The 26,966-nt window shown below is 35.4% G+C and overlaps 1 protein-coding gene and 1 non-coding gene across 6 annotated transcripts in view; both read right to left on the reverse strand.

Moving 5' to 3' along the window:
- Positions 1-941: 941 nt before the first annotated feature.
- The window catches only part of SLAIN2 (SLAIN motif family member 2), a 140,687-nt gene continuing 114,662 nt past the window's right edge, over positions 942-26,966 (reverse strand). For 4 of the 5 annotated variants that reach the window (XM_036852427.1, XM_036852424.1, XM_036852425.1 and 1 more), the window contains 3 exons: positions 26,556-26,633; positions 5,346-5,664; positions 942-3,976 (listed from right to left, as the gene is read on the reverse strand). In XM_036852427.1, the coding sequence (XP_036708322.1) occupies positions 3,910-3,976; positions 5,346-5,664; positions 26,556-26,633 (464 nt within the window). In that variant the 3' untranslated portion in view covers positions 942-3,909. The remainder of the gene's footprint in view (positions 3,977-5,345; positions 5,665-26,555; positions 26,634-26,966) is intronic. The other variant, XM_036852426.1, reaches the window with a different exon arrangement.
- On the reverse strand, positions 8,014-8,086 carry TRNAG-UCC. The gene has a single exon. It is a non-coding gene; the product is annotated as a tRNA-Gly (tRNA).

Consider the following 26,966-nt stretch of genomic DNA (forward strand, 5'->3'; position numbering starts at 1 on the left):
GTGAAGAACTGGTGTGAAATTAGCATGCAGTTAATAGTTTTAACTGAGTTGTATACTAGTAACCAGAGGGCCATTTAATCTACTCAGACTTTTATTTAGATCATTCAAATATGTTAGTGGTTGCTAACTTCGGCTTCATGCTCATGTGAACATGCTGTTCACTACCTCCCTCCAAGTTAGTTTCACTATCATTTATTCTTATTCTATTTTGTAATTCAAAGCTAAACTTTGATACAGCAAATAATTCACAAGAACCACCATATACATTTTCCTGTTACACAGGGTATATAACAAGTTTAAGTAAACTTTTCATTCATTAATTTACAAGTATAATGGCATTTAATTTTAAATGGTTCTTAAAAGTTTTTAGGTTGGCTTGGGAGAAAATTCAAGCAGGAAGGTGTCATTTCTTATGACTCATTAGTGAGACTAATTTTAACATGGAGGACAGTAAAAACTTCCAAAAGGGATGCGGGGAACTAATAAAACAGTGTACGATTCTTGATTTTTTCTGTTTATCCATAAGAGAAAGATGCACATGATCAACTAAACAAATATTCATATTTGGTTTGAAAATGTAATTTTCCCTCCTGGATACTCTTATATAATAGTTTTTTGCTTGTTTTACGTATGCTACCTTTTTCTAACTAGATATCAATTCACAGCAAGTTAAAAAGTTCCAGGAAAATAGCAATTTTGAGTAAACTACAAATTTTACCCCCAAATAATCCACATATGAAATAACTAGGGCAGAGAGAATAGAACATGATACATTCCAACCTCACAGAGATCAAGTCTGGAAGGGCAATATGATTTGGGTTTGTGTTTTTAAAAAATCAACTGAGCTATTTATTATTACCAATTGTAGGCAACTGGTGGGAAGGGGGGGCAGATCTTACCATATCCAGAAATTAATAAAACACTTAAAAAAACAAATATAAATTTAATAATAAACATTATGGTCAGGTTGTTTATTAAGGAGGCAACCACACATACAAGTTCGGCTATAGAAATGTTTTTGCAAATCAAACTTCATGTGATCTAAAAGGACCATGCATAACGTCAAAAATGGACGCCTGTACATTCAATAAAAAGTTAAATATACATAGTCTAGATCATTCTAGAGTTATACAAACATCTGGGGACACATGTATCTAATTTCCTTTCAGAAAAACTTTTTTATAAAAGTGACGTACTGAGATAATAATTTTTAAAAAGTATCTGACAATTATGAATGGTCCCCAGTATTACAAAATGTGATTCCCAGGGTATGAAAACCAAAAAAAGCCAACCCTTCAGAGAGTGTTTTATATTATACAAACAAGTTTTGTAGAAAAATGATCCAGCAAATGCTTGAGTTAAGAATATTTATATTTTTTCCAATTCTTTACACTTTTATTAACACACTTACAAAAAATAACATTCAAACACTGAGAAAATTAAATAACTTTGGAAGCAGAGCTCACAGATTTCTGCTTACATATAAGTGACAATTCTGCGCTGTTGGCACAAAAAAATAATCAACATTCATAAAACCCTTACTACTATATATCAAACATAAGTTAAAATCATAGGCACTAGTTTATCAAATCCACACTTCATCTGTAAGACTAACCACAGTGAATCCTTAGATTTTTCCCAAACAGAAAAACTGGCAATACACAAAGGCTTTCTAGTAAATAGGCAATTTTTCTCTTTAGGAAACTAAAAGCCAATAGTCTGTGGTAGTACAACAGCAGGTAAAATAATACTTTACCCAACTCAGATCCAAATATGTTTTTAACAAGTGATGAAATATTTTAATTAAAAAAAATAGACATTTTTTTTTCTGATGCAGCCATTTAAAAACAAAGTTAAATAACCTGAATATTCCTTTTGAAACTGATAATCTAACTTAAAAATGTAATGGGTGTTTTGTAATAGGGTTAAAATTCCTTTTCATTAGTAGATTGCAGCATTTTTTTTTTCCAATGTTGCACTGAAAACTGAGACCTATTTTCTTTTGTGTATATGTGGTTTCAAAAAGAGACAGTGGCTAGTTCTTTCTTTTACTTACTTAGATTTTTACACGCGATACCCCTCTACCCGAAACAGATGCTTTATCTTCCTCTGAAAAGCAACATTTTTAAGTTCATCATCATGTGGAATTCTGGCGCCATCCTTTCCTGACCCATCCCCATCACCCTCAAATCCAAGGATAAAATTTCTTCCTTGCATGATACACCAAAATACATTAGCACTGGCATTTTGAATCTCCAGCTGTTTGTGCTAACTGAATGACTACCTACTGGTCAAGCTAATAAAGTCTACCATGGGGTCTGTCATGGCAGAACAGGGGTCTTGGTTTTAAAAGTTTTATCATTCTCTCAACCTATCAACCTCAGTGCTATCCTGAATATAAGCTTCCCATTTCTCTCTCAATTTCTTTTGCCAACTTACAGAATGTGTTTGACTAATAGGAAATGAACTTATGTTCAAATATCTAAAATCCTTTAGTGACCCAGCTGCCAATATTTTAGAGCTGTTCAAATGAAATACTTAAAAACAGACCTCACCATGAAAAATGAGAAGCCTGCTGAAGAAGGAAGTTTTAGTCTGCTAATAGTCGAATAAAACCAAAATAAGCGATTTCCAAGATATACATAAGGGCCATCACAGAGCAAGTGTTTAACAGGTTACAGTCATATGTAGTAGGTTTCATTTGTTACCAAAAATGCAAAAAATTGATGTCAGGCAGAATCTAAAAGGGGCAGTATTTTCAAAGGATGTTTTGAAACAGTTAGTTTAAAGTGGATCGACTTAAGTAGGATTCAGCAGGCTATAATTTCCCACCACATAATAGGCTATTGTGTCAATTAATAGTAACAATACTACTGTCATTACCAGAGATTTTGTAAGGTAAGTGCATAGATTTCCCTCCCCCCCTCTTATTGTATGGTTTTGTTCCAGGTTGTAAGCACTGAGGTGGTGTTATTTATATCAATAATAAACACACATACTACTTGCTCTTTCCCATCATGGAAACCTGCTAATAAAAACAAGAACTCTTAGTTCTGTAACAGATGACAGCATGTGAAAGAAGGTGGCTTCAATAGCAAAGGCTATCTTTCCTGAGCCAGGAGCTATAAAGTTTAGAAAGATTGTACAACTGATATTAAGCCCTTTTGGCAATCAAAACAAACACACAGAAGTCTGATGTGTCAATGCAACATGATGGATGCATGCTGTAACACTATCTGGTGGTGGTGATATGTGAGCTACACCCAAAACTTAAGATTAAACAAAATAATTTTTCTAATGAATCTGCAAAAATAACTTATAGGATTCTTCCAAATTTAGGTATCATGTTTTAAATCTCTAGCCCAGGTTTCTTCCCACCCTGCCCCCTTGCCATCTCAATCTAGTTTCCTGGAGAACTAGTGAAACACTAGTGAAACATTTTAGATAAGTAGTCAGAATATTAGTTCTCATTAACACAAATATTTATTGATACTATTTATACAGTAAATTAGGTTGAATGTGAAGTTTTGGATAGCTTGAATTCACCATTTTCTTGTGCACAAAGGTACTCTCTCATTTACAAATGGGCATTTCTCTTTGGCATCCATTAGTTTTTTGCCCAGATATTGGCCTCTGTCAAATATTAAAAAATCAACCTAGTTTCTATTAAACAAAACTAAAAGTGATTCCATGGAGAGTGATTGTATGATTACCAAACACATCTGATGTTAAATGTCATTAAAGTGCTGCTTGATCATCTCTGTCAGTTTGTGCTAATTAAGACAGAGAGGGCTGGGATTTTATAAATCCCAAGAGTCTTATCTGAACAGTCTGCATATAAAAGTTGTCTTTTAGCCTGGTGAAGGGGTATCCATGAAGCTGTGGACTCTGCATTCTTGTCTTTGCTGGTCAATAACAGCCATCTTTCCAACTGTCATCTTTCATGCTACTGTAGGTTTTAGGAGCTGGCAAGGATCTGAAATAAAGCAATTTATAAAGTGATTTGCAAGGTTTTATGGAACATTACCATTTTATCTTCCATATATATTAATTACTTTGCAGATGGCATCACGATCCAATGTTCTAGGGCACTGCTGAGATCAAAGCTCTAAACAGCTATTAGCGCAACCATCCCACACTCAACATGTCCACAACTTTCAAGTTTCACTGGGCATCAGGTGACTGCACTAACCTTTTTTTTGTTAACATAGCCACTTGAGTAAGAGAAAAGATTGTCTTGTCTTTTCCAACCGAATGGATCACCAAGCTTATTATTTACTTATTTATTTGAGGGGCAAATTGATGAATGTGATATTAGAGGCGTAGTGTCACCATCACGAGAGAGGCAGAATGGGACAGTGCTTAAAAGGACTCTGAAGTCAGACATACTTGGAACTGAAGGTCTTACTAGCTGAAGTCTTAGGCAAATTACTTAACCTCATTAAATTTTAATATTCTTCTCTGAAAAACAGGCATAATAACAGTACCTACATGTTTAATGCTATTGTAAAAACTAAATAAGGTACAGATATGTTATTTAGCATAGTACGTAGCAAAAAGTTTATATTCTATTGAATTCAGAAACATAATATGCTATCTTAGAATAAAAGATGTATGGGTAATTCAGTTTCAATGCTTACAGCACAAAAGCACTTTTTTCATGCAAATAAATATTTCAAGTTTAATTATATTTGACACCTAAGTTTACTGATAGTGGTAAGCACATTCCTGAAAGGTAGATGAAGACTACAGATACATGGTTCCGAACCTGGCTGGCTCAGAATCACCTGAAGATTAAACAAACAAATTTAAAAACAGCATACCTACAGATTTTGGGCTTCACACCAGATCTACTCTCTGTGGGTAAAACTTAGGCCTCTATATTTACATAAATTCCACAGAAGATTCTGAATTGTAGCGAGGTTTGAAAACCACCCTCCTGGATTATATACTCAGACCTGATGGCTAGAAGTTTTATCTTAAATCTCATTCTAGGTTCTATTATGCTTTTAGTATCTTTATTGAATATCATTATATTCAAAATGAACAAATACCACATCCAAATGAAGTGGTTCTAACAATTTTTTCTAGAAGTTCACCAAGATGCTTAATCATGTTAGGCATCTGGGTAAATTTAACCTGAACCAAAGTGATATAATACCCCAATGTCCCAAGTGAGAATTTCTTAAGCAAGGAAAGTAATGTTTTATTCAAATTGTACTAAGATGCTAGTGGGAACCCACTAGGACTCTTGATCTTCACTATCAAATGCAGAGATGAGGATAATTCCAGTCTACCCATTTCCCTACGCTCAAGAAGGTCAAAGCAGGGCATTTGCCACTTACCTGCGAACAGGCTGTGCAAGTTTGCTGCGAGGCACTGGTATACCCCCAGCAGAAGGGGCACTGGGTCTGGGCAAGCCACTTCTCATCACAGTTGTCCCTGCAGGTCTGGTTAGAGTAGTGCTGTTGATATTGCTGGGAGGATTTGCTGGGACTGTGTTCTGAACCATGGGAGGCCCAGGTGAGGAGGTGGTTTGCATGAGTTGTGTTGTTTCTTGGCTACCAGGAGAACCAGAGCCATGGTTACTAAATGCTTTTACTGGCTGCCGGAGAGCCAAAGGAGATGGTGCTGCAGGGGAGCGGAATTTGCCTGGAGAAGGTACTGTAGAATGGCAAAGAAAAATCAATGTTTTCAGTGGAAACCAAGTGCAAGTGAAACCACTGCTTTATGACTGGGCAGCAGTACATCTGTATTCATGAAAACTCACTCTACAGAAATGCAAGGAATAAAGAATATTTCTAGGGAAACAGAGAGACAGATAGATAGATAGATCGATCAATCGATCACTGGTAGCTCTTAAGTAACCAAGTCCTTACTCAGAGGATTGCAACTATCCTTGACAACAGTGTTTTAACTAGGTCAGCTAGGAATCTACAATACCAGAAAAGGCACTGCAGCATTCTGTTTTACTGTGGCAACCAACCTGAGCCACATTCTAGAGGTGAAAAAAATGCTGACTACTAGACAGCTGACTAGAATTTGAAACACACTTTCCCCTCAAAGAAACATTCATGTAAACATGTATCAAGTATCTGGAGAGTGTACCTCCAAGCCCTGCATCATCCATAGTGTAACTTATAATTTAGAAACTAAACCTGCTTCTATTGTTGTGCTTCACCAAGTAGGGAAGTTATAAATCTAGTTAGGGGCACATCAAGAGGTATACGAAGTCACAGGATAAAGATGGTACATTTTGCTGGAATGTCAATTCTACTAAGTGGTTATTTAAAATACACGTTGAAACAAATAATGATAGATGAAAGAATTAAATGTACAATTTGCATTAATTTTTAAGTCAAAATAAGACTTCAGATAAATTTTATTCTTGTAGTGGTCCCTTAGCATTGTAAGTTCAGATGTCCTGGGGGACATTCATCCTTTCCTGTTTATTCTATTTGGATAAATCATCTCTGGAAGGTTTCTTCAAATGCCCATGAATGGCTATATACAATATAAATAAAAAAATATTACCTTAACATGCTTTATCTAGCAAAGAACTCTGGGGTGAGGTTCAGAGTGAATGGTCGGCGGGGAGAGGAAGGGAGGAGAGTGCAGGGGAGAAATGAATCAGAGTCACCGTATTCTCTCTCAACCTCCATTAGTTTGCCAAGGATATGAGTAGAGGAAAGTCTGACTGTGTGTCAGAATCCCAAGAAACTTTAAAAAAAGGTGTGTGTGGGGGGAGCCCAGGCACCACCCCTAGAGAATCTAGTCTGGAATGGAAATCAAGATATTTATTTTAAAACTACCATAGGCACTTCCAACCATGTTGACAAAAATAGGACAGGGCTTACCCAGTTAAGATACATAAGAACAGTTTTCAAATATTGGACAACAGGCAGTACGGGACTGTAATCCCTGAAAGAGGGAAAATAAATGTGGTGAGCTCTACTGGCACCCTGGCTTTTTTGGGGGGGGAGGTTGGATTATAGAGTGAGGAGGAGGATTCAGAGCAGATCAAAGTTATCTTGCTGATTTGAGAAGACTAAACTTGGAATCTGAGGGGCAGATTACCTTAGAGGAGGGAGGTGCTCCAGAAGACCTCTATAACTCAGCTTAGAGGTCTGCTTGAACCTTTGTTGGAATATTGAGCTGTGACTGCACCAAGTGAAGCTCCATGACACTGGGCAAAGGAGGCCTGGAGCACTGTAAACTAAACAGTTTCCAAAGCTCATACAGGACTAGGAAACATCTGAGTTTCAACCAATTAGAGTAGAGAATCCTTGTCAAACATCCAGGGCAATCAGGGGACACTCCAAAAGGAATAAACTAGTTCTAGAATAAAGCTACCCCAAATCCACTCAAACAAAACTTAAAAACAAGCCACTAAAGCAGGGGTCAGCAAGCTACCACCATGGAAAAGTAAAATGCTTTTAAAAAAAAAATTTTAGTAGAATATGGCAACACTCATGTGTTTCTATATTGTCTATGGCTGCTTTCCAGCTGCAAGAGTAGCTGAAAACTTACAACAGAGACCATATCACCCACAATCCTAAAATATTTACTATCGGGCCCTTTAAGAAAATGTTTGCTGATCCCTGCTATAAAGGATTAAACTAACCCATGAAAATCTTACCTGTTTACCACAACAAAGTCTACACGATTTAAAAGAAGGTAACAAAATCCAGCACAGAACATAAAACTTCACCATGTCCACTAACCAATAAAAAATTAGTAGACATATAAAGAAATAGTAAAATGATAACCAAAACTAGGATAAAAATTAGTCAAGAGAAACAGATTAAGAAGTCACAGGAATGACTGAATTACCAGGCAAGGACTTTAAAAAGAACTATTACACATATGCTTAAGGATATAAAAAATATATATAAATATGAGGTGAGAAATAAAAGATTTTTAAAAGAGCTAGATAGAACTTTAAAAAAAAACATTTTTTCTGTTATTATTGTTATTATTATTAGCTATGCCCTGAAGCTTGCAGGATCTTAGTTCCCTGAACAGGGATCGAACCTGGGCCCCCTGCAGTGGAAGCACAGAGTCCTAACCACTGGACCACCAGGGAATTCCCAATAGAACTTTTAAAGATGAAAAACTTATAATATATTCCAAGTGCTAAGTTCACTGGATGGGAATTAATAACAATTTAGATGTTGCAGAAGAAGAGGTACCTGAAGACATAACAATAAGAATTATCTAAACTAAAGCATACAGAAAATAAAAAGACTCAGAAAAGAAATGAAAAAGACTCTAAAAAGAAATGATAAAGCCTCAATGATCTACAGGTCAAAATCATGTGGTCTAATACATGCAACTGGAGTCCCAGATGAAGGGGGTTATAAGTGGGACAGAAAAGATTTGAAGAATGGCTGAAAATTTTCCAAATTTGATGAAAACTATAAACTCATGTATCTAAGTAGTTTAAAAAACAAACAAACAAAAAAAACCCGAGCAGGGCAAACAAAGGGAACACCACACCAAGGAACATCATCAAATTTCTAAAAGTGAATAATAAATTTTTTAAAAATGTTTAAACAGAGGAACAAAGATAAAATACCTCAGACTTCGATCTAGAGTTCTATATCCAGCAAAATTATCATTCAAAACTAACATCAAAGTAAAGACTTTTAAAGACAAACAAAATATGAGAAAATTTGTTGCCAGCAAGTCTTTCACTAATAGAAATGCTAAAGGAAGTTCTTCAGGTGGAAGGAAAATGATACCAAATGGTAACCCTGATCTGCATAAAGCAATAAACAGAGCCAGGAATGGTAAACATTTTGGGAAACATAAAAGATCTTTAATAAATCATTTTTAATTTCACTAAAAGATAACTGTAAAATAAAACTAACGAAAACATTCTCTGCAATTTAATATAATATATATAAAGAGAGTAAAAGTAAATGATAAATGTGGCACAAAGAATGGGAAGGAATGGAAATATACTGTTCTGAGGTTCTTACACTATAAGTGAAGTGGTATATTACTTGAAGATAACTGTAATAAGTTAAATATGTACACTGCACACTCTAAAGCAACCACTTAATAAAAAGCAAAAAAAAAAAAAAAAAGAGATAGAAAGTAAGCCAACCGTGAAAATAAAATGCAATATATAAAAAGTACTCAGATATTGCAAGACTGAAAGCAGAGGAGGAAAGGAACAAAAATCTGAAGAGACAAAGAGAAAACAAGTTGTGAGACAGATTTTAAACCAACCATATTGATAACTGCATTAAATGTGAATCGTGATCACTCCAATTAAAAGGTAAATATTGCCAGTATGGACAAAAAAGCAAGAGCAAGATGCTATCTAAAAGAAACACATTTTAGATATAAAGACACAGGTTAAAAGTAAAAGGATAGAAAAAGTTACCTCATACAAAACCGATTATGAAAAAGATGGAGTGTTTATAATAATATCAGAAAGCAATTACCATCAGAGATAGAGTTCATAAAGTTAAAGGGGTCGATTCAGCAAGAGGACATAAGAATACTAACTATGTATACCCAAAAACAAATATACAAAACACATGAAACAGACATAACTGAAAGGAACTAAAAAAGTCCAGAATTAGTTAGATATTTCAACACTCCTTAGTAATAGACGAAACAAATAGGTAGAAAATCAGAACGGACAAAGACATGACCAACACCATCAATCAAGCTAACCTGACATTTATAGAACACTCCATTCAACTGGACACAGCTCAAATGTCCATCAGCAGGTGAATAGGTAAACAAATTGTGGTATATCCATACAACAGAATACCACTCAGCAACAAAGAGGAGAAAACTGCTGATACAACAAGGATGATTCTCAAAAATTAGGCAAATCTCACTTATGGTAACTAAGCACAAATCAGATATTTGCCTGAGGCTGGGAGAACTGACTGGGAGGAAGTACAAAAAAAAACTTTGGGGGATGATGTAAATGTTCGATGACTTTACTGGGCTGGCTGCATGAATCTATACTCTTGTAATTGAAATTGTGCATTTAAAATTCCACCTGAGTAAAGCTGATTAAAAAAAAAAAACTCCAGGACTTCCCTTGTGGTCTAGTGGTTAAGACTCCGTGCTTCCCCAGGCTTCCACTGCAGTGGGTGCAGGTTCAATCCCTGGTTGGGGAAGTTCCGGATGCTGCAGGGTGCAGCCAAAAAAAAAAAAAACAAAAAACCAAAAAAACTCCATAAGGGGCTCTAAAGTAGGACCATAATTGAGAATAATTATGAACCAATTATATCTTGAATCAATTATATCCAACAAACTGTTACAGTCTCTTCTGGTAGAAAACTGAAGACAAGATGTCCACAGGACCCAAGTACCCTGAATTGCAAATTCCATGATCTTCACAGAAGTTTTTTTTTTTTCTTTATCTTACATAATCCATCTTCCCCTTTCTATAGGTGACTATGAAAGTGTTTTCTCAATTCCATTCCCTACAGTCCCACCTTTGTCTCTGCCCAAGTTGTTTCACTGTCTTCCTGGAAGCTCACTGGATAACTGAGACTCTATGCCTAAGTTATCCTCTAGCCACTATCTAAGGGTAGTGCCTAGACCTGCTTCTTCCAGTACCAACTCCAGAAAAGCCACCTTCAGTCCTAGTTTTTTTTTTACCATACTGGCAGCCTTTTGACTGGGATTTTGTTTTGGTGGGGATGCAGGTTTCAGATAGGAGGCAAGAACAGTAAAGTTCAGAGGAGGATCACTGAGTTTCAAGGAGTATTTTGGAAAAGTCTGGAGAGCTGGGGATAGACAGAAATGAGGTCAGGTTAAGAGATTCACTAAGACATTGTGAATGACAATCTGGTAGATGAGAGATGACCAAGGAGTCCTAGGCTTCTCTCTTATGGTGACTGATGTAGAGGGTATGGTGAAATTAGGCAGATCATCTTGATGAGGCTGAGAGTATTTCATTTCTTTCTTTCTTTTTTTTTTTTTTAATAATATTTATTTATTTGGTTGCACCGGGTCTTAGTTGTGGCTTGCTGGCTCCTTAGTTGCGGCTCGCGGGCTCCTTAGTTGTGGCATGCGAACTCTTAGTTGCCGCATGCATGTGGGATCTAGTTCCCTGACCAGGGATCGAACCCGGGCCCCCTGCATTGGGAGCACAGAGTCTTAACTGCTGCGCCACCAGGGAAGTCCCTGAGAGTGCTTCATTTCTACATCACAGCTTTATAAATACTGGAATATATCTATAATGTTCGGAATGTCTCACCAAATCTTATCTTGAAGATAGGCTTTGTGAAAGCCTTTTCCTCTGGAAAAACTTCTCACCACCATTTTAACTATTAATAGTTATGCCAGGGAAATGGATGTCTCCTGAAATTTTTTAAGAATGTGAATCTCATACTTCCACTTGGGAAAATGGAATAGATGAACTTTTCCCTATTTCTCCCAGTAAGTATAATTTAAAACCATGGGCACTGTATATAAAACAGACATAAGACTGAAACATGGAGAGAAGAAGAAACACTACTCAGGAACCTTGAGACCTGAGGGGTGACATGGTAATGAGTTCCCAGGATTTTCTTTTGCCTCATATATCCCAGATTAAAGCTGAAGAAGGCAGCAACCCAAAAAGGCCTTTGGGTATGACAGACCAAAAAAAAATCTGCTCTCTCTAGCCAAAGGACTAGGAAAGAAAACTTTTAGATAATAAGTGCTCTGCTCCAGCCAAACACCACAGAAAAAACTGTGGCACTACTTTCACCCATGCCAACAAAGGCTAGTGGGGAGCCTGGACTTCTATCCTTTTGAGACTGAACAAGGCCTACAAACACCTTATCCAGGGAGGTAAGAGAGAAGGAAGTAATGAGGTGCTCTTTTCCCTCCTCTTGGGTTGGTGTCAGAGGAGGACTAGTGGAGTGTCAGGACTTTGATGATTGCTCACTGGTAGTAAGACCACCCTCATCACAGTTTCAGTGGAGACCATATGGGTAGCCAAAATTTCTACCTCCACCCAGTCGGTCCCTCCCCCTTGGGTGTCAAAAGGAACTGAGTGGGGAACCTGGGCGTCTATTCCCATAGCAGTAATGAAATCCCCCGCCCCTCATCCACCAAATGCCTGAGTGGTGTCAGAGAAAGACATACCCTTTCATAAAAGGGTAGGTTTAAATAAGATTTAGACTCTCATAATCTGAAAATGTCCAGATTTCAATTAAAAAAAAAACCAAAACAACAATTTACCATACCAAGAACCAGGAAGATCTTAAACTAAATAAAGAAATACAATCAAGAGATGTGAACACCAAGATGACAGAGACATTAGAAATACTTGACAAAGATTTTAAAGTAGCGATCACATATAAGGAATCTAAAAAAACGGTACTGAAGAACCTAGTGGCAGGGCAGTAATAAAGACACAGATGTAGAGAACAGACTTGAGAACACAGGGAGAGGAGGGGAAGCTGGGACGAAGTGAGAGAGTAGCACTGACAAATATACACTACCAAATGTAAAATGGGTGGCTAGTGGGAAGCTGCTGCACAGCACAGGGAGATCAGCTCGATGCTTTGTGATGACCTAGAGGGGTGGGATAGGGAGGGTGGAGGGGAGGCTCAAGAGGGAGGGGATATGGGGATACATGTATACTTGTAGCTGATTCACTTTGTTGTACAGCAGAAACTAACACAACATTGTAAAGCAATTATACTCCAATAAAGATATTTAACAAAAAATAAAGTAGCTATCATAAAATTTCTTGAATGAGTAATTCCAAACACTTGAAATATGCAAAAATACAAAGTCTCAGCAAATAAATAGAAGACACAGAGAAACGGGAATCAAATGTAAATTTTAAAACTTACGAATGCATTAACCAAAATAAAAAACTCAGTGGATGAGCTCAGTAGCAGAATGGGGGCTGGGGGAACCCCAGTGAACTGGAAGATAGAACAAAAGAAATTACCCAATCTAAACATAGAGAAAATAGACTTAAAAACAAACAAACAAACAAAAAGCCTCCCAGTGAAATAGAAATAAAAGTGAAAATAAACAAATAGGACCTAATCAAATTTACAAGCTTTTGTACAGCAAAGGAAACCATAAACAAAACAAAAAGACAACCTACAGAATGGGAGAAAATATTTGCAAATGATGTGACTGACAAGGGCTTAATTTCCAAACTATACAAACAGCTCATAAACAAAAAACAAACAACCCAATTGAAAAATGGGCAGAAGACCTAAATAGACATTCCTCCAAAGAAGACATACAGATGGCCAAAAGGCACATGAAATGAAACTCAACATTGCTAATTACTAGAGAAATGCAAATCAAAACTACAATGAGGTACCACCTCACACTGGTCAGAATGGCCATCATTAAAGAGTTCACAAATAACAAGTGCTGGAGAGGGTGTAGAGAAAAGGGAACCCTCCTACAGTATTTGTGGGAATGTAAGTTGGTGCAGCCACTATGGAAAACAGTATGGAGGTTCCTCAAAAAACTAAAAATATATCTAGCATATGATCCAGCAATCCCACTCCTGGGCATATATCTGGACAAAACTACAATTCAAAAAGATACATGCACCCCTATATTCACAGCAGCACTATTCACAATAGCCAAGACATGGAAACAACCTAAATGTCCATCAACAGATGAATGGATAAACAAGATGTGTTAAATATATACAATGGAATACTACTCAGCTGTAAAAAAAGAATGAAATAATGCCATTTTCAGCAACATGGATGGACTTAGAGATTATCATACTAAGTGAAGTAAGTCAGAAAGAGAAAGACAAATACCATACGATATCACTTATATGTGGAATCTAAAATATGACACAAATGAACCTATTTACAAAACATTAACAGACTCACAGACATAGAGAAAAGACTTGTGGTTGCCAAGGGAGAGGGCAGTAGGGGAGGGATGGATTGGGAGTTTGGGATTAGCAGATGCAAACCATTATATCTAGAATGGATAAACAACAAGGTCCTACTGTATAACATGAGGAACTACATTCAATATCCTGTGATAAACCATAATGAAAAAGAATTTTTAAAAGAATGTGTATATATATATATATATATATATATATGTGTGTATAACTGAATCACTCTGCTGTACAGTAGAAATTAACAAAACACTGTAAATCAACTACTTCAATAAAAAAAAGAAAAAAATGAACAGAATTTTTGGGGACCTGTGGGACTACAAGAAAAGACCCACATTTTCATGTCACTGGAGTACTGGGAGGAAAGGAGAAAGAGAGGACAAAAAGTACCGTGAGAAATAATGACTTCCCATATACAAAAACTTCCCATATTTGTCAAAGGACATAAACCTGCAGATTCAAAAAACTAGGAGAACACTAAACTAGGTAAATCCAAAGCAATCCATGCCAAGACACATCATAGTTATAAACTTCTGAAAACGAAACACAAGAAAAAGCCTTGAAATCAGAGAGAGAAATAACACCTAACCTATAGGGGAAAACGAATTGTAAGAACAGTGGATTTCTCATCATAGCCCTCAGAGGCCAGTAGAAAAGTAGCAAATATTTTTCAAGAGTTGAAAGAAATGTCAGCCCAGAATCCTATACTCAGAGAAAATATCCTAGAAGAACTAAAGGAAAATCAAGACATTCTCAGACAAAAGAAAACAAAGACAATTTGTGGCCGGCAGACCGCATCCCCCCCAAAAAAAATCTCTAGCTAAACAAATTCTATAAACAGAAAGAAAATGATAAAAACATGGAAACTTGGAATATCAGAAAAGAAGAAAGAACAAGGTAAGCAAAAATATGGGCAGACACATAGGCTTTCCCTCTCCTCGAGTTTTCAAAATTATATGTGCAGGTTGAAGAAAAAATTATAACACTGATGTTGTTGGAAATATTATTTAAAGGAAATATTTAAGACAATTATAAATGGGGTGAGGGTAAAGGTACATGAAAAAAGGTAAGGTTTACATATTTGAACTGATAAAATGATAACATCAACAGACAGTGATATGTATATATGATGTTATGTATACATAATGTAATGTAATGCAACCACTACATATGCAAACATATGGACTCAAAAACACTATATATAAGTCAAAATGGAATTCTAAAGAATGTTCAAATAACCCACAGGAATGCAGGAAAAAGAAAATAGAGAAATGAAAAGTAGAAAAAACAAAAAACAACAAATAAAATGGCAGACTTAAGCATATCAATAATTACATGAAATGTAAATGGTCCATCTACACCAATTATTAAGACAGAGATTTGGTAGAAATGCATTTAAAACATAATCTAACTTTATGCTGTCTTTAAGAAACTCACTCCAAATACAAAAATATAGGGAGGTTGAAAGTTAAGGGATGGAAAAAATATATCAAGCATATAACACAAAAGGAAAGCATGATGGTTATATTAACATCAGATAATGAAAAAGAAAATTATCAGGGACAAAGAGGGATAATACATAATGAAAGCAGGGTCAAATTATCAAGAAGACAAAACAATCCTAAATGTGTATGTACTAAACAGAGCTATAAAAACGTGAAGGATAAACTTACAGAACTGAAAGGAGAAATAGACAAATCCACAACAGCTGGAGACCTAAACACCCCCCTCTTAACAACTGATAGAACATGTAAGAACTCAACATCACCACCACCAACCACAGAATCTAACTGACATTTATAAAACAATCCACTAAACAACAGCAGAATACACATTCTTTTCAAGTGTCCACAGAATATAAGCCAAGATAGACTATGCCCTGGGCCATAAAGTAAATTACAACAATTTTTTAAAAACTGCAATTACAAAGAGTACTTTCTCTGACCATAATACAATCAAACTAGAAATCAATAACTAAAAGGTAACAAAAAGATGAAAAAAATCACTTGAAAACTAAATGATATACTTCTTGATAGAAATTTTATAATACATGGAACTGAATAAAAATTAAAATACAAAATATCAAAGTTTGTGGGTCATAATTAGGAAAAAGAAAAGTCTTAAATCAGTAATCTAAGTTCCTACTTCAAAAAGCTAGAGAAAGTAGAGAGAAATAAACTCAAAGCAAGCAGAAGAAGATAATAAAGAGCAGAAATCAATGAGATTGAATAAAGAAAAACAGAGAAAAATCAAAGAAATAAAGATTTCTTTCAAGAGGACAATAAAATTGACAAGCCTGACAAAATAAAAAGGAGAGAAAACACAAATTACCAATATCAGTAATGAAAATGGGATATCACTGCAGACCCTGAAGACATCAAAAGGATCATAAGGGAGTGCTAAGAACAATCCTACACACATTAATTTGACAATTTAGATGAAATGAACCAATTCTTCAAAATGCACAAACTAGCACGACTCATCTTGTATATAACAGATAAACTGAATGGCCATATAATTATTAAGGAAACTGATTTCATAATTCAAAACCCTCTGAAAGAGAAACCTCCAGGCCCAGATGGTTTTGCTGGAAAATTCTACCAAAGGTTTAAAGAAGAATTAACACCAATTCTGTATACTCTCTATCAGAAAACAGAAGAGGAGGGAACACATCACAATTCATTTTATGAAAGTAGTATCACCAGCAGTACCAAAAACAGAAAAAGATAGTGTCAAAAAAGAAACCTACAGACCAATATCTCTCAGGAAAATAGACATAAGCCTCCTTAACAAAATATTAGCAAACAGAACTCAGTGATACATAAAAAAAAATTATATACCATGATTGAGTGGGGTTTATTCCAGGATGCAAAGTTGGTTCAATATTTGAAAATCAATCCATGTAATCTACCACAATAACAGGCTAAAGAAGAAAAATCACATGAGCCTATCTATTGATGTAAAAAAAGTGTCTGACAAAATTCAACACATATTCATGACAAAATTTTCAGAAAAACAGGGAGTAGGAACTTCAACTTGATAAAGAGCACCTACAAAAAATCTACAGCTAACATTATATTTAATGATGAAAGACTGAATGCTTCCCCTCTAAGATCCGGAACAAGGCAAGGATATAGGCTCTCACCACTCTTATGTAATACATGCTGGAAGTTCTAGCCAGTGCAATAAACAAGAAAAGGAAATAACGGCCATATAGATTAGAAAGAAAGAAAGAAACTTTCTCCATGATTGTTTACACAGAAAATCCCAAGAAATCTAAAAACAAAAGAACAAAACAAAAAAAACCTTCCAGAAATTTTGAGTTCAGGAAAGTCACAGGATGGAAGATTAACATACAAAAATCGATTGTATCTCTATACGCTGGCAATAAATGCATGGAAATAAAAATTTTAAATGCAATACCATTTGCACTGCACCCCAAAAAAGAGAAAATAGATATATAGATGTAAATCTAATAAAACAAATCTCGGCAAATATCACAGGTTAGCTGCAAAGATCAAATGAGCAATGTGTAAGTAAACTGTTGGTAAAATGTAAAATATTATAGGATTTGTAAGGCGTATCATATCCATGCCTCCCTTATCTAAGGAATATGGTGCTTTTCAGCCTGTTGCAGCTCAGTTATCTGGAAAGATATTCAACAATGCCACTCAGGACAGTCTCCTAAGCTGTCCTTATAAATTAACTAAAATACAGGGATTAAGTAAATTAGGCTCCATTACCCAAATTAATTATGACAGCAGGCTACAGTTTCTCTTTACTCATTGTGGATACCGAGAATTACACCTGAATCAAGGCACAAAATGAAGGAATGTTATCTGCTCCAAGCAAGAATTAGAATTCTATTTATAAAACTGAGATATGACTAAGAATGTTAACTGTGGTGTCTAAGTCATCTCTAAAATGGAATGGTGGGTGATATGAGGATTCTTATTTTTTGAATATTCATTTTTGTCTTTCAATAAGCATTTAATAAAAATGGTAAGTTTATTTTCTAATTAAGGCTTGTATAATTCAGCAGGCACTTAACTCTAAAATGGAGAAATTGAGTAAACTGTATACTGTTTTTAGCTTGATACTCACTGAATACAAAATGTTTTACAAATAATATATCTCAATATTAAACACTATCTTGCAATATAAAAACTAGACACTCCAAGTGGTTGTCTTCACAGTCATGTGTCAACCAAACTACAAATTACATTAATTGTATACTTTTTAAAAATATGTAAATATCCAATAAATGCACAGTTTGCAATAAAAATACACACATTGCCAAACACTGGCTACCATGACTGATGGGGAGCAAAGTACATATGCCATTCAATTATTTAAAAAATAAAGACAAAAATACTTCCTTGTCAACTATCCCTTACTTTATAGGTATATCATTCCAGTCACTCAATGGTCTATGCACCATAAATGATGGCAACAGGTTACTGACATAATAAGGACTTTAAAATAATTTCTTGTTATTAAAGACCACAGAGATGAAGTAAATATGATTCTCTCATTACAGAGTTAAAGAATCCTTGTTAGGACTTCCCTGGTGGCACAGTGGTTAAGAATCCGCCTGCCGATGCAGGGAACACAGGTTCGAGCCCTGATCCGGGAAGATCCCACGTGCCGCGGAGCAGCTAAGCTTGTGTGCCACAACTACTGAGCCTGTGCTCTAGAGCCCATGTGCCGCAACTACTGAGCCCATGAGCAGCAACTACTGAAACCTGTGTGCTCTAGGGTCCACGTGCTGCAACTACTGAGCCCATGAGCAGCAACTACTGAAACCCGTGTGCTCTAGAGCCCGCGAGCCACAACTACTGAGCCTGAGCACCACAACTACCGAAGCCCGCGTGTTCTAGAGCCTGCGTGCTGCAACTACTGAGCCCACGAGTAGCAACTACTGAAACCCGTGTGCTCTAGGGCCCGCGTGCTGCAACTACTGAAGCCCGTGTGCCTAGAGCCTGTGCTCCGCAACAAGAGAAGCCACCACAATGAGAAGCTTGCGCACCACAACGAAGAGCAGCCCCTGCTCACCACAACTAGAGAAAGCCCACGCGCAGTAACAAAGACCCAACGCAGCCAAAAAAAAAAGAGACATCCTTGTTAAAAGAGATACTAGTAACTATTACAACCCTTCCACTTTACAGAGAAGGAAAATTGCCACAACCACAGAAATCAACTGAGCAAATAAACAGGAAAGTCAGGACTTGAATTCAGGCCTCCTGATTCCCAGATTGGTGTTCTTTACCTCTCGGTAATACCAAAAGAGAAACACCTCTGGGAGTAGACATTAAAATGTCTTTTTCACCATTTTAATTTTCAACTAGACTCAGAAAGTTTATTTGTGGGGCTACTATCCTATGCAGGTTTTATAAGATACAACACCAAGGCATATTAAATTTGTAATGGCTGACAAGTAATCATAAAAAAATAACAAGACATAGAATCCCTTGATTTCTTCTTTCATTAGGGTACAGTACTTACCATTATTTCTGTAAGCATATATTTATCAAGAGAATATTTATTAAACATAAGAGGCAGAAGAAACCCCTGGGAACAGGTTTCGCTAGCTTTTCTTCCATACATACAAAAAGACTGATAGATAAGAATAAATAAGCTACCAGCAAACATTTGCAGCATTAGCAGCATTATTTACAACAGGTACAAAGTGGAAACAACTCAAATGTCCACCAACTGATGAATGGATAAACAAAATTTGTTTGAAAGAGCCAGTTGCAAAGATCACATATTGTATGATTCCATTGATATGAAATGTTCAGCACAGGCAAATCCAGAGTCAGAAAGATTAGTGGTTGCCAGTGACTGGAAGGAGTGGGGAATGGGAGTGACTGTTAATGGGCATGGTGTTTCTTATGGGGTGATGATAATCTCTAAAATCAGACAGTGGTTAACAGTTGCTCAACTCTGTGAATATACAGTTGAGCTTTGAGCAATTCAGGGGGTTAAGGGTGCTGACCCTCTGCACAGTGGAAAATCCACATATAACTTTGCAGTTGGCCCTCTACATGCATGGTTCTGCATCTGTGGATTCAACCAACTACAGATTGTGTAGTATTGTAGCACATACTTAGTGAAAAAAAATCCGTGTATAAATGAACCCATACAGTTCAAACCCGTGTTGTTCAAGGGTCAACTGTACTAAAAAACACTGATTTATACACTTTAAAAGGATGAATTTTAAAACAGGGGAGGGGAGTAAAAGCAAGAAATCTCAGAAAATAAACAGCCATATTTTTGAACAGTTTCCTAAAACAAAAGAAGAGGGAGCACTAGAGCCATAAATTAGAAAATCTTAAAACTCCCTTTCTAAACGTTTAGAAAAACCAATTTCACAGAAAAATGAGCAATAGAAAAAGAGTAAGGCAAAATCCCATATAAAATTACTAAATAAAAAAATAGAGAGAATAAGGAATAGAATAATATTTCTACCAATGGTGAAACCTTGCCAAATATGTCCACCATGCACATGCACAAAAAGATGAAAATAACAAGATATGAAAGAACATAAATCAGAATGAAAAAACACTCAAAAGGGAGGTGGTGGAACACAGAAAAGAATCAGACATAAAATAAATCATTTCAAAATGAAGTCTAAGAAAGAAGGAACACAAGAGTCACCATATACAGTATCTTATGCTTTAAAAGAAATAAACAATGAAAATAAACTTTTATAGAACAAGAAGAAATGAAGAAAGATGAAAAGGATTCAAGAGAAGGCAACAAACACAGAAGAAAGGCAAAGAACACCCAACATGTGTACAAGAAGAGTCCCCACAAAAAAAGAAAGCCAAAGCAAAAGAACACAATTAAAAAAAACTATAATTGTAAAGAACTTGCCTAAAATTTTTAAAACTCTGCAATTTCAAATTAAAATAACACACCACATATCTGGGGAAATCAACTCAGAATGACAAACACTAAGACATAGTCTCATAAATGACTGAACTTCGAAGGAGAAGAAAACAACCTTTGGACATCCAGATAAAAAGACCAAACGATTGTAATGGAAACAATTCTTTATTCCTGACAAAAAAGGAGTCATATATTTAAGATACTCAAGGAAAGAAAATGTGAGCCAAAGATTTCATATCTAGCTAACGACTTTCAAATATATAAAGAGCAGACAAGCTGTCATCGACATGCAAAAATTGAGGGAACAGATATTGTTCCCATTAACTCCTTAAGGAATCTAACAGAGGATAAGCTTTAAACAAGAAAACTCACTGGTGAGACAATATCAACAGACAGGTAGCAAGCATCAAATATTATTTAAATGTAGGGCTGAGACTAAATGAGGCATATAAAGGAGAGTATATAATAGTTATTTATGGAAAAAGCTTTTTTTATTTTTATTGGAGTATAGTTGATTTACAATGTTGTGTTAGTTTCAGGTGTACAGCAAAGTGAATCAGCTATACATACACATATAACCACTCTTTTTTTAGATTCTTTTCCAATATAGGCCATTACAGAGTATTGAGTAGAGCTCCCTGTGCTATACAGCAGGTTCTTATTAGTCATCTATTTTCTATATAGTAGTGAATATATGTCAATCTCAATCTCCCAATTTATCCCTTCCCCCCTCATCCCCTAGTAACCTATTTATGTAAAAAGTTTTATAAACTGCTTTTAGTAACCATATTGTATGGTATTACACTAATGTTATCCCCAGAAGATTCTGTGTAAAACGTGGGAGAAAACAATTATTAAATGATACTCTATTTCTATGTGTTTCTGAGAGACAGGCTTCTCGGAGAAGAATAAAATAAAGAAAGCTTTAAGTTAAAAGAGGTTAAGTAATTACCCTCAAGCCCTAAATTTGATTAGGAAGTATCAGCATGAACTCATTAAGGCGTTCAATCTTAAAAAATATACAAACACAAATCTACACATATATATTTCTAGTAACTGAAAAGAACTAGAAACAATGACCAACTGGATAGTAAAGAGCACAACTAAAAACTCAGACTTTAGTTTTGAAATTCCATTTCCTACCAAAAGAAATCAGGATTTTTTTTGAGAAATAACTAAATTCAGGTCTGTGGCAGGAAATGTATAAGATGAGCCTATCTTGTCATACCAGTTATCAAGACGTTATCAAAGACTACCAGGGTTGTGTCAAAAAGACCTGAACGCCAACTTGAAGATGCTTCTACCAAAGTTGGGAAAATACTCAGATCGAAACACATTAAAAAATGTTTAAATCTGTAAGTTTATAATGAGATATATATATGTATGTGTGCGTGTATATATATATATATGAAAAATATTGGTCACCTTTGGAGGATCCTAGATTGCCAATTTTTTATTTTGTAAACTGGTAAATAAAGGGAAAGAACAAGTATTGAAATAAAACCTCAGTGCTGGTTAACCAAAGAATAAGGAAAAGTTTCTCTTAGGAATGTTAGAATTGAAATAACCCAATTCGGCAATTCCTAATAAAGTAAGGACATAGGCATCAATGCCTGCTAATATCACATGAAACAGGCAACGCCAAGAAGTACCACCACCTATATGGTAGTCTTGCCAAAAATAACATAACTGAATCTAATTAAGCATGTAGATAACTAACAATTTATAGGAAATACAGAGGAACCTGATAAATGACACCATGGAAAATCCAGTCTGTGTTAACATCTACAGGACAAGTGATTTGTTGGTTTCTTCAAACAGCAAGGGGGAGTAAAGAGTTGGAGGAAAACTATAAATTAAGAGAAACTTAAAAAAGACATATATTAAAGAGGCAAAACTATAATTTCATTACTTGGATGATAAAAATTATACAGAAAAGTAAGGAAGTGATCGCCATAAAAATTTGGAAGAATGGCTATTCTTGGGAGAGGGGGTCAAGAGAGGGTTGTGTTTGGAAGCAGATGGGTATAGAGCATCTGAGGTAGTAAGTTCTAGTCTCCTGATATGACCGGTAGTTACAAGGGGGTCACCTTATAGGAATTCATTAAGCTCTCTACATATTATATGGTTTTCTGAATTTGTGCTATATTTTAAAATAACAAAGATTAAAAAATAGATTTATAAATTAGAAATCCTTTTAAATTTATTAATCCTTTATTCTTAGACAAATGTACTAGAGTTTATGAAAGGACAAGACAAAAAGTTCTACAATCTCCAGATATGGAGAGAAATACTTTAATAAGGTTAAAGTATAAATTGAGGGAAAACTAGAGTATATGAAGAGGTGCACTAAGCTGTAGTTTTACTATTGTAAAAAATGTTTCCTCCTCTAATGGTAGCAGCATTTTGCCTTATCTATAAACTTGGGAGTTAGGGAGGAATAAAAATATAATGAGGGTTAATTGGAATCAGGTGATTTTTTAAAACCACAGAATGTTAAAGGCTTTTAATATTTTAAAATGCAGTCCTATTTAATCAGGAAAATCAAGGCACAAATTTCAGAGAGGTGGAAATTTTGATCTAGGACTTTCTTCAGCAAAGGAAATTGACAGATGTAGTCAAGATTTAACTAAAGAGGAAAAAAGAATCTTAGAAAATCATAAAAGCCTTAGCAAGTCTAAATGTAAATAAAACCTATTCAAGTATCATTCCAAAGATAGCATGAAATGATCTAACAGAAATTTGTGTGTTTGGAGGGAGCGCCAAGAACAGCCCCCATGCTCTCTCCTTTCCTTCTCCCAATTGTATATAACTGTCATGGGAGGGAGAGCAACTCCTATCATTTTAACTGTATCTAACAACTGTTTATGGCAGAGGCTGGCTTTGATCACAACTGTTAACAGAAGAAAAAGTAAAGAGGGACTAGAACAGAGAAAAAAATAGAAAAGAATATAATGCATAATAATGCATTATAATATAACAATATATAATAATGCATAAATAATATAATGTTTATGCTTCAGATTCAATATGTATTAGCTGACAGAAAAGGGAACATGAAATTTTAAATTTTGGATCCAGGGTAATGACAAAATTCCTGGGTTCATATCAATAAGGCCTCTTATAAATATTGCTTATGTCACCTTAAATATCTCAAAACATAGTGAATTAGAAAATTAAAGCAGTATTAGACAACTACCATCATGAACTCCTCCTTAGTTGTTTCTTTCCTTCTAAATAAAAATATGTTTGTACATTTAAATTTGTCCTTATCTCTACATTCACTTCTCTAATTAGTCTTCATTTTCTTCCCCTGACTTGTTGAGGTTTCTACCCTGTTTATCTCTACTTGACTGAGTTCCCAGCAACTGGAGATAAATAAAATATATCTTTATCAAAGCAGTTTAAGCAGTCACTTCTACGAAGTCTTAAAAAAACACTGCGTTCTTTCCCTCAAAGAGAAAAGTGGGCTGAAGAAACACAAAAGCTTTGCAAGAAGAAAACGCAATGAGGGATGTGTCCAGCCCTTTCTGAGTTAGTGGCATGATCGTGTTCATCAACAAATGTTTATGGTGTGTTTCTTTGTGCCAGGCAACACAGTTTTACTTCCCTTCACATCTTCAAACTCCAGCTACTACTAAATGCAATTAAAATCAGTGACCATTTTTCCAATAGTTAAGGAAACCATCTTCTTCCTCTTCCCATGATTCTGTGAGCCCTTAAAATAAGTAAATCAGCTTTCTAGAAAATGTTTTAGGCTCATCCCCAGGATGAGGAACAACTGATTTATGTGGCAATTTACTATCTAGTCCATGTTTCCCTATTGGATGGGATTAATGTGCAAAGATACCTAAGAAAACGTGGTGTCTGAATCCTGTCTGCTTCACATCCCCACAATAGCAGAGAATCCCACAGTCCAATGCAGACTCCTCTCTCTCAAAGTCTAGACATGAGGGTAAATTAGAAAATCCATTTTGACCTTGGATCCAAGAGATATTCTCCAACTCAGCTTTACCAGTAATTAAACTAGTATTTTAAATCCTATCATATATTGTTCCTTTTTTAATTGGTTTAGAACTTATAGTATAAAATGATGATCACCAAGCCACAGTACGACCAGAAAATAAGGGAGTCTGGATTAAGATAAATGAGAGATTAAACAAAATGAAACAAAAAGGAACAAAAAATCAAACATGTACACGCACAAACTTCTCTCTCTTTACCGTGTCATCTAGACAGCTAGAGGTACCAGGAATTATGAGACTGGGTTTTCCTGTTATCTTATCACAGAGGGTAGGCAGTTTGGTAGTTCAGAATCACAAAAATAATGTAACCTCCACAGGCGTCCCCCACCCCCCCAAAAAAAATCAGCCAGAAGTTATGATCTTCTCGATCTAATAAATAGCAACATAAAATCTTCAAGTAAAAATTTTAAATTATATAAGTGTACCTAATGCCAAAAAACATTATGAAGCAGCTTATAGAGGCATACAAAAAATAAAATTTATATAAACTTAAAATCCTCTCTTGCCCTGGTATAGATACTACAATCCTTTTATAATCATCTGTTTTCACCTACCTTCTACCCCTAGAAGTACTCAAAAGTATCTGGAAATCTCAAAAAAGAGGTTTAAGGTCCTCAAATAATTTAAGAACCTTTTCTACAATGATACTTAACAAGTCACCTTCTTCTCCATCAAAAGAGCATAATCTATTCAGTCTATTATTATTTCTGACAGTGGCACCAAAACACACCCTTACTAGAGGCCTATAATCAGCCCCTGACATCCAAAACACAAACATTCCAACATTCTACTTTTCTATTTGACTATCCTCTTTTCTTTGGATTCTAATATCTAAAACTATTTCCTTAAATTATACTTAATCCACCAAATCATTGCTAAAACATCTGCATTAATGAACTTGCTAAAGTACCTATTTCAGTACTTTTATAACCATATTAACTAAATCGTTTTTTCAACAAATCAAATCCCAAACCTCCTCTTTCCATATAATGTCCTGTTAGGGTTTTATCCTTCTTATATAGCTTTGTTATTTACTGAGTTCTGAAGCTAGCAGGAAATCTACATGTCCTGGATAGGGGAAATATTTGCCTATATTTGTTCTGTCCCATTTCCTCTGAGGTTTCTATTCATTCTTATTACTGCTGGTCTATCTAATCCCACAGTGTTTCTCCCAATTCTACTTCTTTCTAGCTGTCCATACATCCAATCTCTTGGAACCAACATGATAACTTCGATGTCAACCTTCATATATTTCTTCAGCTGTCAGTTCTTACAAAAGCTACCATTCCATAAATACTCCAAACATCATCAGTTAACAACTCTGCTTTAACGTCAATCAATTTCTAATATGAAAACACGCCTGTTTCATCCTAGAGATAAGTAAATCCCAAAACCAAAGACAGAAGAAAAAACATAACATACAGAATGCCTGGCATTTGGTTCATTTTAAAGCATTTATTAGTTTATCTAACAAAGTTAAAACAATAACCTTCAGTTTTAGGTAAGAAAAATGATAAATTCTCTAATATTAAATGCTACATATCATTTATTCCTTTTAGAACCGCAACCCGATACATACCTCTGTAGAAAATGAGTTTCTTCTGGATTTATCCAAGTAACAGAGAATGAATACACATTATTTTAGTATAAAAAAAAAAAAAAGACTAAAATGTGCCTTATAGACATCACTGACTCAGTATGCCAAAAGGTAAAAGATTTAACTAACTTGACCATTTGCTGAAATTTAAAACTTAGTAAGAGGCTGTAGTTACCTCTTTTTGTAGATGAAGTTTGAAGCAACTGTTTGGCTTTGAGGGAAGTACGAGGCAAATTTTTCAGCCTTTGCGAAGCTGTTGAAAAATAAGGAACTGTAATATTTGCCTGGAAGGACAAGATAAAGACTATAGCTTCTGTAAACTTGAATATTTTAATACAAACTTGAAAATTTATCAAGGAACAGATAAGGTGAGACTATGTTAGAATCCTAGAAGCAGAGGAATCTTAAAGTGATGCTTAGTGCATTCAGTTGGAAAAGAAAGGGAATGGAAATCTTAGAGCAAAGTGCATACTTTCCAAAGTTATTTCTTATAGATGAGAACATCTATAATATGTAAACCAATCAAAATATCAAAGAGAAAACAAACCACCAGCAAACATGCTACAGGATGCAAAGAATACAAAGC

This window comes from Balaenoptera musculus, chromosome 5 (assembly GCF_009873245.2).
Source record: "Balaenoptera musculus isolate JJ_BM4_2016_0621 chromosome 5, mBalMus1.pri.v3, whole genome shotgun sequence".
Taxonomy (NCBI): domain Eukaryota; kingdom Metazoa; phylum Chordata; class Mammalia; order Artiodactyla; family Balaenopteridae; genus Balaenoptera; species Balaenoptera musculus.